Source organism: Amborella trichopoda, chromosome 8 (genome assembly GCF_054954075.1).
Source record: "Amborella trichopoda isolate Santa Cruz 75 chromosome 8, AtrichopodaSantaCruz75HAP2 v2.0, whole genome shotgun sequence".
Lineage (NCBI taxonomy): Eukaryota > Viridiplantae > Streptophyta > Magnoliopsida > Amborellales > Amborellaceae > Amborella > Amborella trichopoda.
Genome location: NC_142343.1, coordinates 25,782,220 through 25,799,038, shown reverse-complemented (window position 1 = coordinate 25,799,038; position 16,819 = coordinate 25,782,220). Strand labels below are relative to the sequence as shown.

The 16,819-nt window shown below is 37.2% G+C and overlaps 1 protein-coding gene across 15 annotated transcripts in view; it reads right to left on the bottom strand.

The window, feature by feature from the left end:
• Nucleotides 1-1,371: 1,371 nt before the first annotated feature.
• LOC18427397 (dnaJ protein P58IPK homolog B) overlaps nt 1,372-16,819 on the bottom strand; it is a 53,772-nt gene continuing 38,324 nt past the window's right edge. For 4 of the 15 annotated variants that reach the window (XR_016061467.1, XR_016061465.1, XR_016061469.1 and 1 more), the window contains exons 7-9: nt 8,717-8,829; nt 2,559-2,777; nt 1,372-1,813 (exon numbers count right to left, since the gene is read on the bottom strand). Coding sequence is in view for 10 of the 15 variants with exons in the window: in XM_088874713.1 (XP_088730839.1) it covers nt 1,646-1,813; nt 2,559-2,777; nt 8,749-8,829 (468 nt within the window). In the remaining 5 variants the exon portion in view is untranslated. The remainder of the gene's footprint in view (nt 1,814-2,558; nt 2,778-8,716; nt 8,830-16,819) is intronic. The other 11 variants (XM_088874713.1, XM_011622539.3, XM_088874716.1 and 8 more) reach the window with 4 other exon arrangements.

Genomic DNA, 16,819 nt, shown 5'->3' with positions numbered 1-16,819 from the left:
AATATGAGGTTAGCCCACTAGTTTAATCTGGATCAATCTAATATTCACGATTGTATTTCATATTTGAATTTGAATATCTTTTATAGTAATCCAAATCGCTTGAAATTTTGAGAGCCTATTATGTAAAAATAGGATAATAAAAAAAAAAAATCAAACGATAAATTGTCGTAGATACCTCTAAATCTTGTAGGGGTGTTTTGGTTAATTTATGTTTTATGAATTATTTTTTAAATTTTTATTTAGTTCGTCTTGATGAGAAGAATAAACCACCCCCCCCCCCGTGATGTTTCTTCACGGTGCTACTAAGTCCACGACGGATTAGGGTCCAAACAACCCAAATGGGTAGCAGGCGGGGTGGGATTTGAATTTTAAAAGTAACCAGGGTATGGGTGTATTAAATGGGGGATTTTAGTATAATTGAAATATAGAGAACTTTATGGGATATTTTTTATAAGGGTGAAGTTAGCATACGGATGCATATGTAGCTATAGAGGTAAGGTGCACCTTCAAATTTTATCATGGTATATAATTTTGATGTAAAATGTCTTAGGATTATCTCAAAATCTATTTTTATATCTAATTATAAAATTTTAAATTTAAAAAATGGTTAAAATCAAATAGATCTATAACCATATGAAAATCTTGAAAACGGACGGTATAGATAATATGTTGTAAAATGCACTATTTTTGAGACTTAAAATCTTTTTATTTTTCATGATCATACATCTCGATGTCGAGATGATCAATTAAAAGGTCTTGCAACATTAAAATTATCTTTTCCGATGGATTTTTGAAGTGCATTCGTAGCAATAGAGGTAAGGTTGCAACCTTATATAAACTTTTTTCTTTTTATAATTACCCTAAAAATTCAAAAAATGCATAAGGGTTTTTGTCCTCTCTGAGTTTTTTAGTATGGACACTTTCTTTTAATGTCCACCTTTGAGACATGTCTTACGCACAAGAGGACGCACGTTTTTCAGTGAGCAGGCAGACTCACCAAAACCAAAACCGGGTCCATTGCTTAAAGGTCGCAGAATTGAGGAAATCCATGCACGGAATCTTTTCACATTCTCCCTTACCTTTTTGAATATCGTCCTTCACCATATTTCCCATGAAATAATTCATGGGGGGAGTGAAAACTCTCTTTGATTAACAAGTGGTCCAAGTATTATACCATTAGCTCTCACAAAACATTGTAATGAGTGTCTTCTATGCATCTTCGCCACCCTTTTGCTTCCATCACCAGTGGCGAGCAAGCATGTGTAAGATCTATCGATCGCATGAGATAAAGCACAAGAATACGCAACATACACTTAGATCTTAAACATCACTGCAATACAGAAAGGAAGGACCTTGGAGGATAAGGGTGTCTGCTACAAAATAGAAACTCATCCTTTCTTTCAAAATTTAGGGGAGGTCATCCCATCAAATAGGGATAGACTGCATCCTCAAATTACACGATCAGGAAACAACAAATTAATCATAATTGTGACATCATTGGAAATGTCTTTGGGCATAACAGCCCCTACATGAGGCCTCTAAGTACAGGTTGGGCGGGTTAGGATGTGGGCAGAAATGACATACAACTATCAATACTTTCAGCATTAGAATTGCGATGGTTGTTAATTCATTCTGTCATTTGAAATCAAAAATTGAAGCCATAGCCGCCTGGAAAGCCTCCTTCAAAGTGAAAAGTAAATTGTTGACCACCGCCACCAAAAGGATTAAAACCGGCACCACCCATTCCCATGCCAGCATCTTCTATATCCTCACCTCGGTCATATCTCACACGCTTGTCTTCGTCTCCCAGGATCTGCGAAATACATCAAATGCCAGTCACCATGTATTCAGAATCCCTCAATGAAAAATAAGAAATGTCAGCAAGCCAATTATGAAGCTGAGGGAAGACATGGAAATCGAAGCTATAGATGATGAAGAAAAACACATAATTAGATCGATGACGACCTAAGTTTCGATACCAAAACACAAACAATGAAGAATGAACAACTAGCAAATACATGAACAGGGAGGAGAAAGAAACGCATGAGCAACCTCCCTGGCTTAATTGAATGATTAAGATCATAACAAACATCCATCAATACAGTACAACTAGGTCCTTGCCAAGAATAAGTTAAGAAAGAAGGTATCAACAGTCAGTCATGTTTGTAGGAAGGTTTTGCATGCATTAATTGTGAGTTCCTGTATGTTCAATGATGTTGAGATGGTGCAGATCAATTTTTTAAAGAACAGATTAGCTACATTTCAAGTGAAAATGATGATCTACCATGACAAGTCAAGCAAATTAAACAGGGAATGCAGAACTTCAAAAGTGCAAACATGTGTCTTAGAGTTCCAAGAATATCATCAAAACTCAGTACTACAGGGCTGTTAGATGGAGCAGACATCCAGATGCGAGCCATAAGAAGTGGAACTGATGAATGACAATGATGATATGGCCGCATTCATTCATGTCCTAACATCGGGACATCAAATGCAAACACCCTGTTCTAATCTTAAATCTTAATAGAAGTAAGAATTCACACTGCTTAAGGTCACACCTCATATGCCTCTGCTATTTCTCTAAATTTAGTCTCTGCCTCTTCTCTATTGTCTACATTTTTATCTGGATGCCACTGCAAAGCAAGTTTCTTATAGGCACGCTTTATCTCTGCAATGGAAGCAGTCCTTGATATACCTAGTATCTTGTACCAGTCCTTTCGCTTGCTCAGCTTTAGTGACTTTTCTGCCCTCATCAATGCTTCTCGAATGCTCATATCCTGAAAAATTGCAAAATGATAGCTCAATACAACCAATTTGATAAGTTTCGGAACTTGGTTTACTGATGAGAGGATTTTACAATGGGAATGAACAAGAATCATGCTATAAAATGTAGTCAATGAAATAAATTAATTGAAAATTTTTCATTTGAGAAGAAAAAGCCTGAGTTATTACATTCGTTTGTTTTGTAATTTTCACAAGTTCAACAACATTAAAGATTTAACACTGCAGAAGCAAACTGCAAGTTCAGAGATTGGTAGTCATTAAGTATCCATTTCAAAAAAATGAAATAGATAAAACAAAACAGCAGGGAGGATGACTCAGTTTAAGAGTTGATGTGGCAAAAAATGTTCACAAGAATCCCTAGCCACTAAAGGAGAGAAATTTATCCGAACTAATTACAGGACGTTGGCGTCGTCAACAAAAGCAACCTATTCGTTGGTGCATGTCTGGTCTATTTACCTTAAGACTGGTGGTAGATGTTTTCTCTCAGGTGACAACGGCAGGCAATCTCAATGCTCCAGATAGGAAAGAGGAATTCTAGATAGGGTTGGAATATACGAACCTTCTTACATATGATGGGACTACATTGTCATTTAGATTATCATATAGAAAATGTGCAACCAGAATTGTAACCCATATGGCCTGGTTATCAGATTTGATCAACAGTATGGGTTGATGAAAGTAACCAAGGAGTCTCACAATCACATGGTCCAGCAACCAATAAACAGTCAAGATCAGGTTGAAGAAACTGCTCATATGGAGGATGAGGCATATATATTCGCTAGAGCAACCAATAAACAGTCAAGATCAGGTTGAAGAAACTGCTCATATGGAGGATGAGGCATATATATTCGCTAGAGCAACCAAATATGGAATCCAAAATATGGTCCAGATCATTGCCCAGTAATAAATATAACCTCGATCATTTTCTGATAAAAAATAGAAGAATTGATCATCCTGAGTTCATAAGCAACTTGCTTTGTTTTTCTTTCCCCTATATTTTTAAATAGATAACACTGCATAAAAGGAACAACAAAAACAATAATGGATAACATTGAACTAAAAAAAGGATATACATCAAAGGGAAGGTATAGGTAAAACTATCAGACAGGATATAGACAAACAGAAACACAATTCCCAAGGGGGAGAAGAAAGGGAGAGGAAGACGGGGAGAGAGGGTGGATGACAGATTGTAAAGTCAGTGAATGTGGTGATGTCCTTCAAAGTAAAGGCAACAATCCCAGATCCCTCGTTGTCTAATCTATCTGCCACATCATTTGCCTGCTACAAATATAACATTATTCACAACTGATCGAGTTGCTCCTAAAGAACATGTTTCTTGGTGGAATAGTGCAAACATCAAAGGTTTGGCAGGCATCTCTATGAAGAGATGACTCCAACATGTCCAGTTTGGTATCGAAGTGTGGAATATGGACACTTTTGGTCCATTGAACAAGAAGGAAGCTAAGGAGATTGTAAGCTTCATAGGAAGAATATTCTATCTCCAACATAGACAAGAGGGCAAGAAGTGAGCTAATAAAACTTCAATGTCATAATATTCTTCAAGAGGAATCCCTAATTTAATGGCTCAAAAAGTGTGATAAGAAAAGGTTCTTTTATAGGATTGCTAATGCTAGAAGGTAGGGTGATCTCATTTGAAGCATCAGAGTTCTGAATTACTCATTTGACAAAAAAGAGGAAATTATTAACGACATCAATCGGATGTTCCGTGCCCCAGAATAACTCCCGTAACATAATTAGTGATGAACTTTTTGTTTCGTAGTTCAGTGGGGAAGGGATCCCCTATCCGTGGTAGAAAGAGAACTCAAGACGTCAAGTTGTGGTGCCACATCAACCTAACCACCTAGCATGTAGCCCCTTCCCAATTAGAGATGACTTTTAAGTATAATTAGTGATACTTTTCGATAGAATTACATTAGGACTTTACTTTGTCCTTTTTTATGTTATTTAAGTGATCCCCTATAGTTAATAGGTTTTTTTATATATATATTTTTAATAGCATTTAGGTTTGGTATCTTTGTCTTCAGGGGTCTTTATTTTTAGTTGTTTCAAGCGTCAAGTAAAAGTAGACTACAACAAGGAAACCACTATATATGCATCATACAAGCCATTGGCTAAATGCAATTAAGAGTTGAAAATACAATTTGGCTTTCGAGCTTGATGGTGCTGACTCCATTTTGGGGTTGTATTTGGAGTTCACTTTGTCCTTTTTTGGATTATTTAAGTGATCTCCTATAGTTAGTAGGTTATTTTTATATATTTTAATAGCATTTAGGTTTGGTATCTTTGTCTTCGGGGGTCTTTGTTTTTAGTTGTTTCAAGAATCAAGTAAAGGTAGACTATGACAGGGAAACCACTATATATGCATCATACAGGCCAGTGGCTAAATGCAATTAAGAATTCAAAATAAACTTTAGCTTTCGAGCTTGATGGTGTTGACTCCATTTTGGGGTTGTTGATGCCTCACTTTTTCAAGATGTTCATGCCATGAGCGCCTAGGCATGAGATACTTAAGTTGCCTTATTTCATGTGTACTTTTCATTCCATCCATGATTTAGGGCCACATCCTTCTTGACATACCACATCCCTTATCCCTTTACCCCATTATCAGCATCTACCAACCTTGCCCTCACCTTTTTCATCATCTTGCAAAAAGTCCAGTCAGACTCATGCAATATTAAGCACTGCTTTAAATCCTCTTGTCCCTTCCTGCACTACACCCAACTCGTCATTACCTAAACCCCAGAACCTCATATCTCCATTCAACTCTCTTCTCAATCCTTACTAGCCTGTTAATCGCCAAATGTATCCATATTGAGCAAAGGCCCCATCTCATACGCTAATTGATATCTACCATAACCTTTCTCATAATCCATACACTTAATCCATATCCCTTACTCTTCAAAACTACCAAATCTTGGGTAAAGGAGTCCCAAAACCTTCCAAATGCTGATATTGCCCTAATCCTATTATCATTAGGAAATCGACAACTTCTATAACCTTTACAGCTCCCTATTCGATTGGGCAACCCAATAAGGAATCCATCCATTTCACCAATATGTCGTTTGTGCCACATTGTTCCACTGCTACAAGGATGAATTTGCCTTTTGGTATCTCATGTGAGATACCATGCTGCAAATTCAAATAAAAAATATTAAAAATAAACTTTGATAATTTAATCAGAAAGAAAAGGAAGCTAACAACCCAAGCTTCAAAGCTCTCTAGTTCAACCAGAACTCCTAAAAATGGAAATATATGAATGAAAAGCCCTATTAGACCCTTTATTTATAATAAAAGACCTTACTTAGAACCCAAGAAATCCTAATTCTAATTGAAATAGAAGTCCTAATGAAAAAGATTTGCAATGATATTTTTACCTCGATAAAATATAAAATTCTATAAGGACATTTAAGTCCTATTCTAAACAACCAATAAAATCTTAAAAAACAAAGGAAACCCTAAAATCCCTCCACCTAAAAAACCCTAGAGTTTAACACTAAAAATCCCAATAACACATACCTAAAATTTAACAGAAAATTTTCAAAAATAAAAGGCATCTTTTCATGCACCGTTCCACAATTGGAAACCTCCCTACGAATGAGATGGTTTGCCTATGACACTAACAGGAGGGTCCTGTGGAAGTTGTCCCTTTAGTGATACTTTGGGTTACATGAAAGACAAGGAACCAGCATATTTTTGAAGGACAATACCTTGAAATTAGTGGTCTAATCAAACAAGTATCTTTGGAGACATCCAATGAAAGTGGTTTCATCAAACAAATCAAGGTGGACCATGTGTCATGGGGAATAATGTCACCTTTGTTTAAGACTTGTTTGAGCCTGGGATGAAGCCTGAGACTATTAGAGAGGTGGCCATACCCACTCATTGGAACTTGGATACTTGACTTTGATAGGAGCTGGTCTGCCGACCAGGGGGAGGGGGTGGGGGAGGTGTTCTGGCAGCATTGTGGGGGGGAATGATGGGACAATCATTTATGTCTATTCTGGACCAATGGATTTCTGCAACTCAAAAGAGCATAAGGCTCAATAGCTCCTTGGCTTTAAAACTGAAATAGCACGTCCACAGCCCCTAACAATGTTAAATCAATTACATGGACTAGGGCTGAGAATATTTGCCAATAGAGGCGTAAAAAGATTATGGAGGAGACTATTCATTTGATTACTGACCAACCCATAACCCTTCACTATATTCCACAGAAGCAATCTTCGATTCTGATTCACCAGGAGCGAAGGAGTATCTTGAGAAAAGCTCTCAGGGAGAACTTCCCTCCCTCTTGGCTGCACCATGCTTCTTCACATATCTTTTACATTTGTGCTCTTCACTCTCTCTCTTCCCTCATACTACTTCCCCATGAATATATTGTTTGTCTGCACATCATGAACTTGATATATACCAATCCAATTACAACTCACATCCAAACCAAAAAATGGAAACCCAATCCAACTAGGACCCCTAATCATGTTAGGAAACCTAATCTGAATAGAACTCCTACACCCATCAAAATTCCCTAGGCCCACCTTTTTCAAAGCACATCAAAACTTCAACATAGATCTTGTATGAGAAGCTCAAGAACAAACATTCACTTGACCCTTGGCTCTAATTATTTCGCCCATCCAACAATGCCCTCCTCTGATCAAATGCCCTACAAATAGGTCTCTGTCCAAAGGTGCAATTATCTTTGTTTACAGTCATTCTTCCTTAATACTTCAAAACAATCCCGAGGTGGCTAATATGGTTGTTTAGCAAATGGCCATAGAGCACGATCAAGGAACACCACCAGAAACAGTCTAATATGGCTGGAAGAGCTAATGAATGAGGGTGAAGAATGTGGCAGGACAATGGTTATTCCAAAAGGAACAACCCTTTCGGAATAAACCCTAATACAATGAATAAGCAGCAACAGATAGACAGAGTTCAAGAGGGAGAGAGACAGAGGCACTTGACTGAAAAAGCTTGGACAACTTAACTAATCCACCACCAAGCTCAGGACATGAATTGTCTGCTCTTTTTTTATGGGGTAAATGAATTGTTTGCTCTTCCCCTTTTTGATCTGCTAAACCAACCTCTACAAATTCACATCGACACAAGCATCGATGGTAGAGGGGCCAGAACCACCAGAGGATGCAGTGATTCTTGTCTCTGGAGGTTTCCGCATGCACTAAGGAGATGTTTGGGGGAAAGCCTCATGTCCTTCTCGCTAGGACAGAAAGCTCCACAAGTGGCCTGCCTGGTGCTCCACATGTGTCTCAGAGCAAGAACCTCTGCTGACCTCCCTATTATTTGATTAATAGCAATGCTGTATTGAATACTCTAACCAACAAGAGGAACACTAAATCAAACTGAGAGAAAAATCAATACCACCCAATGCATGAGGTGAGTTCTCAGGAGTTGGCATTTCGTTGAGGAAGCCAGACACTAGAAGCTAGGCATTCCCATCCTCCATTCTGTCTTTCAATAAGAATGCTAGGTCTTTGAAGAGAGATGAGATATTACTAAGAATAGTGTCAAATTCCATTTATCCCTTCATCCTAGCAAAGATCGTAATAATATAAAGCTTCAACTTTTTCATTAAAATGCTTCAATTTATTTATTGGTCATTAAAATGATTCCAATATTTTCTGAAGAAATCCATTTTTTTTTTTTGCAAGTTGGAGGGATTTCATTTTTAAATAACAATAGATTATACAAATACCTATCAATAGATCATCCGAGTCAAAAGCAGTCAGTGATTTTAGTAGTGTGTATAGTGTGTTCCATAACTAGATGTTGCCTTGTTGGGCAAATAGGTTTGGTGTTGTGCCAATTTTAAAGTAACCGTAACAGATATTACTGACATCTGGTCCATTTTACCAGTAGAGTTTATGAAAACAAGTTTTTAAAATTAAAAACAAACCTGACGAGATTTTTGCGCAGCTAAAAACGAACCTGAGGAGATTTTTGCGCAGCTGCTTGCAAGTCGCCAACTGCCCCCTCCCAATCTTCAACTAAAAGTTTGGCTTCACCTCTCTGTATGCAATAAAGATGTAATGTTAAATTGTGAACATACAATGAATCACACCCAAAGAAGGATGGCACTATCGTGAAATTGTTGCTTACTGCTAGAACAAATATTTTTGACGGACTGACAGAAGTTATGATATCCTTGTAAACAAAACAAAAAAAAAAAAACCATAGGACATGTTTCTTCTTAAAGAAAGACCTTTTTTGATAAGATAGAGCAACCAGACAGTTGTGTACCACAAAACAGTATAGGACTTGAAACAAACCACAAACCAACTTCTTATACTTGTAAAGATAGACACATATGTATATGTATTTGAAGGTTACCAGTTTATCCAAAATCCATAGACAGCGAGGCTCGTACATTGTTCACAGCCATGCATAATCAAAAAAACACAGACAGCAAAGACAAATGTATGTGCCACGTACATTTACGTTCATATAACTCTAGTATGATTCTGTGCTGATTTAGTTAATGAATGCAAATTGGGAAGAAATCATAATTAAATCAAGGCAAAGTATTTGGTGCCAACTCATGCGTCCACCCTGGTTATCGAGGAATTCAGGACCTGAAACACATCGCAAATCATTTCAAACACATTTCCACCTCAGATTCACGAACTTGGAGCTCCAAAACAGTGAGCTGATGATCTTTGGAGAATTCAAGTGTGACGGTTCAGAAAGGAAGAACATAATAGAGGGATCTAGATGATAGATTTGCAAGACTTTTGGATCCAAATCGATCTTCGAAATCCATTTCCAAGATGCATTTTTGTGAGAGTGGACTCACTGTAAAAGGTGCATCCCCAGACTCACCTGAACTGTACCCTTACATAACCATCTTCACACAAATACCTTTCCTACCTATTGACAAGCCACTTTTTTATTCGAAGTCCACACAGGATGCCCATTATATAGTCGAGTGCTTATATTTGGATAAATGTTTTTCAAAATTTGCAAAATGTTCCACAATAAATAGATGTCATTCTTGTATAAGCCAATAAACACCACCACGCCCCCCTCCCGCCCAAAAAAAATAATAATATCACCAACTAAGCCCAGATTTCTTGGATGCACCACGCCAATAAATTCTCCCATAATTCTTTTCAATGTCAGGAAGACTCATGAAAAGCACCATAAAAGCAGCCAGAGTGAGATCGAGCATGCTACTAAAAAACGGCAGGGTTCAACCTGCCACCACAAGATAGCATTTTTTCACCTTTCAAATTCTAAACACAAGATTCGATATTATCAACTAGACTTTTTCAGTGAACCAATCACGTCCCCATCAATAAATATTGAAGACCCCACACAAGACCATCAAGGTTTCGAAAAACGCTAGGCGGCCTACCTAGCGGCCAGCGCCTAGGCGAGTGCCCAGAACCTCGGGCGCCTTGCGGTGCAAATTTTTAGTATTTTTTAATATATTTTCTATCCAAATGCACATATATGCATATATTAGTGTCAAAATTTGTAATTTGTTCCATTTGAAATTGAAAATATAGCAAGTTCGCAACATACCTTTTTATATACAAACATATCACATGTCTCAGCCTCTCAAGTTGATAATAAACTTATTCAAAATTTTGAACCATACAAAACATTTTAAAGTCTAATAGGCCACTGTAAGGTCTCCAAATACCACCAATAACACCCTAAAAATAATTTCAATTAGAAAAACAAACTTTTTCAATCAACAAGAAGTACTCTTGATTCTTAGCAATTGCTTTAGATTCTCATAAATAAGTTTAAGATTGAGGGTTTCTTGTTTTTTTTCAGTTTGGGGTTGAAAAATAAACCCCTAAACTTATTTTATACAAACTTGGGGGTCAAAATGACCCCCTTTGCCCTTTCGGGCGAAGTTTAAAAAAAACAATTCGTAAACTGTGCTCGACGCCTGCCCAGGTACAGCCGCCTGTGTTGGGGCGCCCAGGTCAATGCATGCAGAAATTTTTTTGGGGCGCCTAGGCGCCGAGCGGTCCGGTTTTTTAGACATTGAAGACCATTAAAAGATATTGGTGAGGAATGATTAGTGGGCTAGAGTAACAGAAAACCCTCACAATCTCATCCTACGTAGTCTTATATCCCAATATAACTTCATATTGACCATTGAATTTGCTGAGTTTTCTTACATTACGAATGTTCTCTTTTCCAATTTATATTGTCATTTTGACAAATTCCTCTGGAAGCTCTAAAGCAACTACTGGTACTGAGAATTTTTTAGGAAGAGAGGCAGCTGTAGGTCAAGCTATTTTATTTTTCTTCAAAACAATATATTTCTGTGGCATTGAAAAGAAAACCTCAGACCGCACAATTATGCATTTTCGGCATATTGACTTTGATGGTGAAGTTACCGTGTTGCATCTTCCACATTATCGCATTAAAGACATATGAACACCTACAACATATCCTTCCAAGTGTCAGATCTCATCGCTAACAGGAAACTATCCTGGGCAAGACTGATCACAGTCGCACTTCATATTATTTGAGATGATCATGTAAAGCACCTAAGACATGCCAATTTGTTAAAACTCTGGAATCTTTTCAGGCAAATTCACCTTAGGAATCCTGGATATAAAAGTGAAGTGCAGTAGAAACCTTCCTAATTTTTTTTTTGGAAAATGACCTCCCACCCTCCCTGAAATTTTCATCCCTATTAGCCCCTTGAGTTCACTGAAAATCCCTTGTACCCCCTCAAGTTTAAAACATTGGGACCATTAGCCCCCCAATTATGTTTTTCTTTGTTCTTTTTACAAATTTGATCTTTTTATTTTACAAAAGGCCAATCCCACCCATTAGTTGAGGGGCTAACGGTCCCAATGTTTTAAACTAGAGGAGGTACATGGGATTTTGGTGACCCAAGGGGCTAATAGGGATGAAAATTTTGGGGAGGGGGCTAGAGGTCATTTTCCCTTCCTTTTTACTGAAACTGTTAACCTTGTATTAAAAGTAAGAATATTAGTACAAAAAATCCACGCCCAGGGAGCAAAAAGCCACTGATAAGAGTGGCGAAACAAAGGCTATACAAGCGAAATTACAAGCATATGTAGAAAGTACAAAACAAGCACAAAACAGTCATAGAAACCAGGAAGTGAAGCCCATATATGAGACACAGCATAGGGCAACTCCATTGAAGCTCCATGCTTAGCTAGTGCGTCGGCCACTTGGTTGGCCTCCCTCTAGGTATGCATCCAAAGCAAAACTCCGGATTTGGGCCACAAGGATAGCCCATTTGCTGAAACAGTTGAGGAACAGATTCCAGTGCAACCCACGACCAACCAAAGAGCTGAAGTACGTCCTCCCAAATGCGACTCGCAAAATTACAGTGTATGAAGAAGTGGGAGTTGGATTCCTCTTCTGAAAAGCATATCATGCATCCGTTGGGGGTTTGTAGCCTCTTCTTTGGAGTTGTCCACTGTTAGGACTCTCTCCCACAAGGCGAACCAATTGAAGACCTGAAGCCTGGGTGGAATGAAAGAAATCCAGGCTTTGGCAGTGGTGGGAAGATGCACGGGTTGGGCGGTTTGGGGGGAGTTAAGCTTGTGAAAGAAAGAGGAGAAAGAGAAGATCCCTGAAGGGGGCGGGGTCCAAATGATTTGATCGTCCCCATGGGGTGAGAGGGTGAAGGAGTGGAGGAGATAGGAAAGTCCCAGAAAGGCTGGAAATTCAACATCCCGCAAGGGGCTGTGAAATCGGGATCCCAAGGTCTAGACTCTAGAGTTTCCGACGACAGCAAGAAGCTCAGCTATGGAGACTTCAGGATTCCTAGCTAGACAGAAAAGCTGTGGAAAGCAGAGAGAAAGGGGGAGATGGACTAACCATAGGTCTATCCAAAACCTAACTTTTGTCCCATCCCTCGGCTGAAAGCAAATGAAAGATCTAAAGATATGAAGTACAGATTTTCAAACCCCCGAGGCCCGTGGGGATGTCTTTCTAGGATGGACAAGGGAAAAGAAAAGAACCAACTTCCTAATTTTAAATTAGTCAATTATTGCAAAACAGGTTTTGCCATAAACAATCATCTCGAGAGCTCGGTGCCTTCAACCTATGGCCATCTAAATGTAAAACCTTTAAAATATCGTGGAGTGCAAATGAAGTATGGGACATAGTAGATACAGCAGGCACAAAGAATGCAGTGATACTTTGTTGAAACCCAATCCATGAATTTGGGAAAGGAAAGGAATTCTTGGGCAGGGCCTCATATCGATAAAATATTGCAAGCAATGAGGATAACAAAGCATATGCAGTATGCGTAGACAGCAAACCTTCCAAGCCAATGCCGTCAAAGACATGAGCAGATGAGTTGCTACAGCAAGGACAACAATGGTACTAGGGACAAAGGCAGAGAGAGCTGAGAGCTCAGAAACCTAGTGTTTGACACTATGACAAGTGCAGACATGCCTCTGAGCCATTCACAGATGGAACGTGTCCCTTTATTCAAAACCAGACTCCATGAAAGCCACCATCACGCAGATCATGTTATGGATTGTAAGGGGCCTGAGAGACCCCAGACGAAGTTGGTAAAATTGCTTTAACGGAAAAAAGGCATGATATTTTGATTCTTTAGGAGAGACTGAAGTGGGGAATTAGTTGATCCAGAATGCATGGAAACTTTAGCACTATGGGCGAGAAAACGAATTGGGTGGCTTAAATGCAAAGACAGCATCTGCAAGGATATGGATAGTATGGGATCCCACAGCCTTATGTATAACTGACCACATTAACAGTGAGTGGTCAGTCATTGTATCTTTTATAAGTCCCAAGCATCAATTTACATAGACCCCTACTGCTGGGTAAGGCCTTAATTGACCAGCCAATAGAGATCCATTCTGGGAGGAGCTAGATAGCGTAAAGCAGAATAAGACCTGCCTTCGTGTTTAGGTGGAGAATCTAATATCCTGAGACGATCCTACAGGAAAAACACAAAAGGTCAAAGAACATCATGGAAGTCTTTGAAGCTCTCATAAGTAGGAATTAATTATTGGAGATTCCATAAGCTGGATCAAAACTTATTCTGTCCAATCACAGAGACACTAATCTTGTGCATTCAAAGCTCGATCAGTTCTTGATTTCACCAGAATGAGAAGCCATGATCCCCACAGTGAACTCCAATACTACTCGGTACAGAGAACATACCCTGAAGTGCTAGACCCTTCAGATTCGAGCTCATGTAGTTGGATGACAAGATGTTGCTAAATCTAATTGAACAAAGGTGGTCAAATATCGAAATAGAGGGATAAGCAGGATATGGAATCTGTGAAAAAATGGCAGATGTTGAAAGTCAAATTGAAAGACTCGAAGAGAGAATGTTTGGTCATATAGAAGCCAAGGACTCCATGCCATGCAGAGTGGCTGAAACAAAACCACTGGAAAGTAGACAGTTAGATGTGGGGAGCATAATTGTAGGGTGGAGGCCAGTGAAATTACAGCATTGGATATCCCAGCATCAAAAGTCCAGAATAAAGTGGCTAATAGAAAGATACAAGAATACCAGGTTCTTCCACAAGACAGCAAGCACTTGGCACAGAAACAATAATATTCAAAACATACAAATTGGGCTCAAATGATGGAATCTCAGGAGGAAATGGAGGCAGTGATCATACAGCATTTTCAGAAGTTGTTCATAGAGACAAGAAGGTAAATATGTCTTTAACAGGGGTACCGTTCAAGAAATTATCACTAGTTAGTGCCACCTGGTTAAGTATCCATATGAAATGGAGGAAATCAGAAGAGCTGTGTTGGAAACAATAGAGATGGAGCCCTGGGTTCTGATGGATACCTGATGGTGTCTTTTCAAGAATTTTGGGATGTGTTAAGCCAAATATGTTCGGCATATTTCTATAACAGGAGTAGATACATAGAGGCATGAACTCTTCCTTCATTACATTAGTTTCTGAGTAATAAGGGGGTTGAAGCTGTTGGGTACATGGCCTCTAAATGCATGATTTATCACCTAGATCAAGCCTTTCACATTAGTATCGAAGCTCCCTCTTTGTCGCTCATCCTCCCTATTTTTCCTTTTGTTTTTGAATCTCAAAAATCAGTCATGACTGCTGACGCCCTCATGGATGAACTGCAAGTGCAGACATTCAATGGTTTGAACCAAGGTTTTAAAATTCGGCAATCCAGATCATAATTGCCCAATTCGGATCGGATATCGTTCAGAGTGATCCGGATCCCGTAATACATCGGGATCCGGTCGTACCCCTCATGAACCGGCCAATTCGAGCCGGTCTATACCTATTATTTGTCATACAACCAAAGTCCGTTCCAGTTTTCCTTTTTTTTCAAGAATTTATTTATTTAAAAAATCTGTGGCACAGCACAACTCTATTTTGCACCTGAATTTTGCAGACACCCATACACATGCGGGCCCACATACGTAGCCAAAGCTCACCTCCTGCATGAGCACTTTAATTGAGTAGTGTTATGTGATTCTAAACTTTTATAGACTCATTTCATCCCACCATCTATCAATGTGGGATCTCTCTTTTGCATTGGCAATAGACAACTAGAATCTCTCTCTCTCTCTCTCTCTCTCTCTCTCTCTCTCTCTCTCTCTCTCATACAGGGAGACGTTTCTATTAATCTCGCTCAGTCTCATACAAGGAAACTATCATATAAAATGGATGGTCTACAAAATAAAATTTATTTTTCTTTTTTAGATTAATTATATTCATTTTTATTTGTTTATAATTTTTAAAAATATAAGTACATATAACTAAGTTTGAATTACACATAATTACAAAAAACAAATTACATATACAAATTTACAAGAATTAATATAATTATATGAAATTGTTGTTGTATATTTATGTTAATAACTCAATATAATTATCTTAAACTTATATCACTATTATAATGTGAATATGATCACATTAAAATGACATTAATATTATTATGTTGAATGGATATAATTATGTAAAAATCATTAACTTATTTACTATAATTATGTTAAAATTGTTATTGCTATATTCAAATTTTTATTGTTATAAATACATCAAAACATCACATAATTTATATATTAAATTGCTATGTTATTTAATAAATTATTATTGTTATATAGAACGTAACAATATACTATCATTTAATTATTTTTTAATGCTAAATTTTGAAAACCTTAAATACATGCTAGAATTTAAAATTTCGAAACCTAATCATCGTTGCCTAAAAAATACATGTGTAAATCTCTTTGTTTGAAAAAGGTTTAAAAATTCCTCAAATTTTTGTTACCATATTATTATATTTTTATTTTTTACAGTTGTTGTGAGTGTTGCTGAGAGGCATTTTTTTTATTTTTTGAATTTTCATATCTTCATTTTCAATTTTTTGGGTAAAAATATTTTTTTCAATTTTTTTAATGTCATAATATTAAAATTTATAGGGGGTTTGATTTTTGTTTTTAATCATATGATATAGAAGCATTTTCTAGTAATTTTTTAATCATGTTTATTATAATTTTATAATTAATAATTATACATTGATAACCAAATCTTGTATTTTATTTATGAATTTATTTGTATTATGAATTATGCAGTGTATTTTTTTCTTATAGTTGTAAATAAGATTTTTGAAAGTAGATGATATTATAAGACATTTTAGACTTGTTCTTATTTGTATATTAAAATAATTGTAAAATGTAAACCAACTATTTCAATTTCAGTATACAATATTATAATTAGTTTTGTGATAATATTGGAGGAATAAAGCAAATTAATAAATGTTTGATATTTTGATACGATTCTAATTGCACTTTATATAGGAAATTATTTTTTTATCTTTAAAATATTTTGATGCTATAGTATAATACTATATTATAATTAGTAATTATACAAACATTCAGATAGGAAAACAGTGTCTCAGTATTTTACCACTCCTAATGTCTTTTAAAAACCAAAAGAACACTATTTTTAGAGACTTACAGTGATTTTTTGAAAAACTTTTGAGACGAAACTTGCCGATTCGGTCAATTCTCCAATCCGACACGCCGATCCAC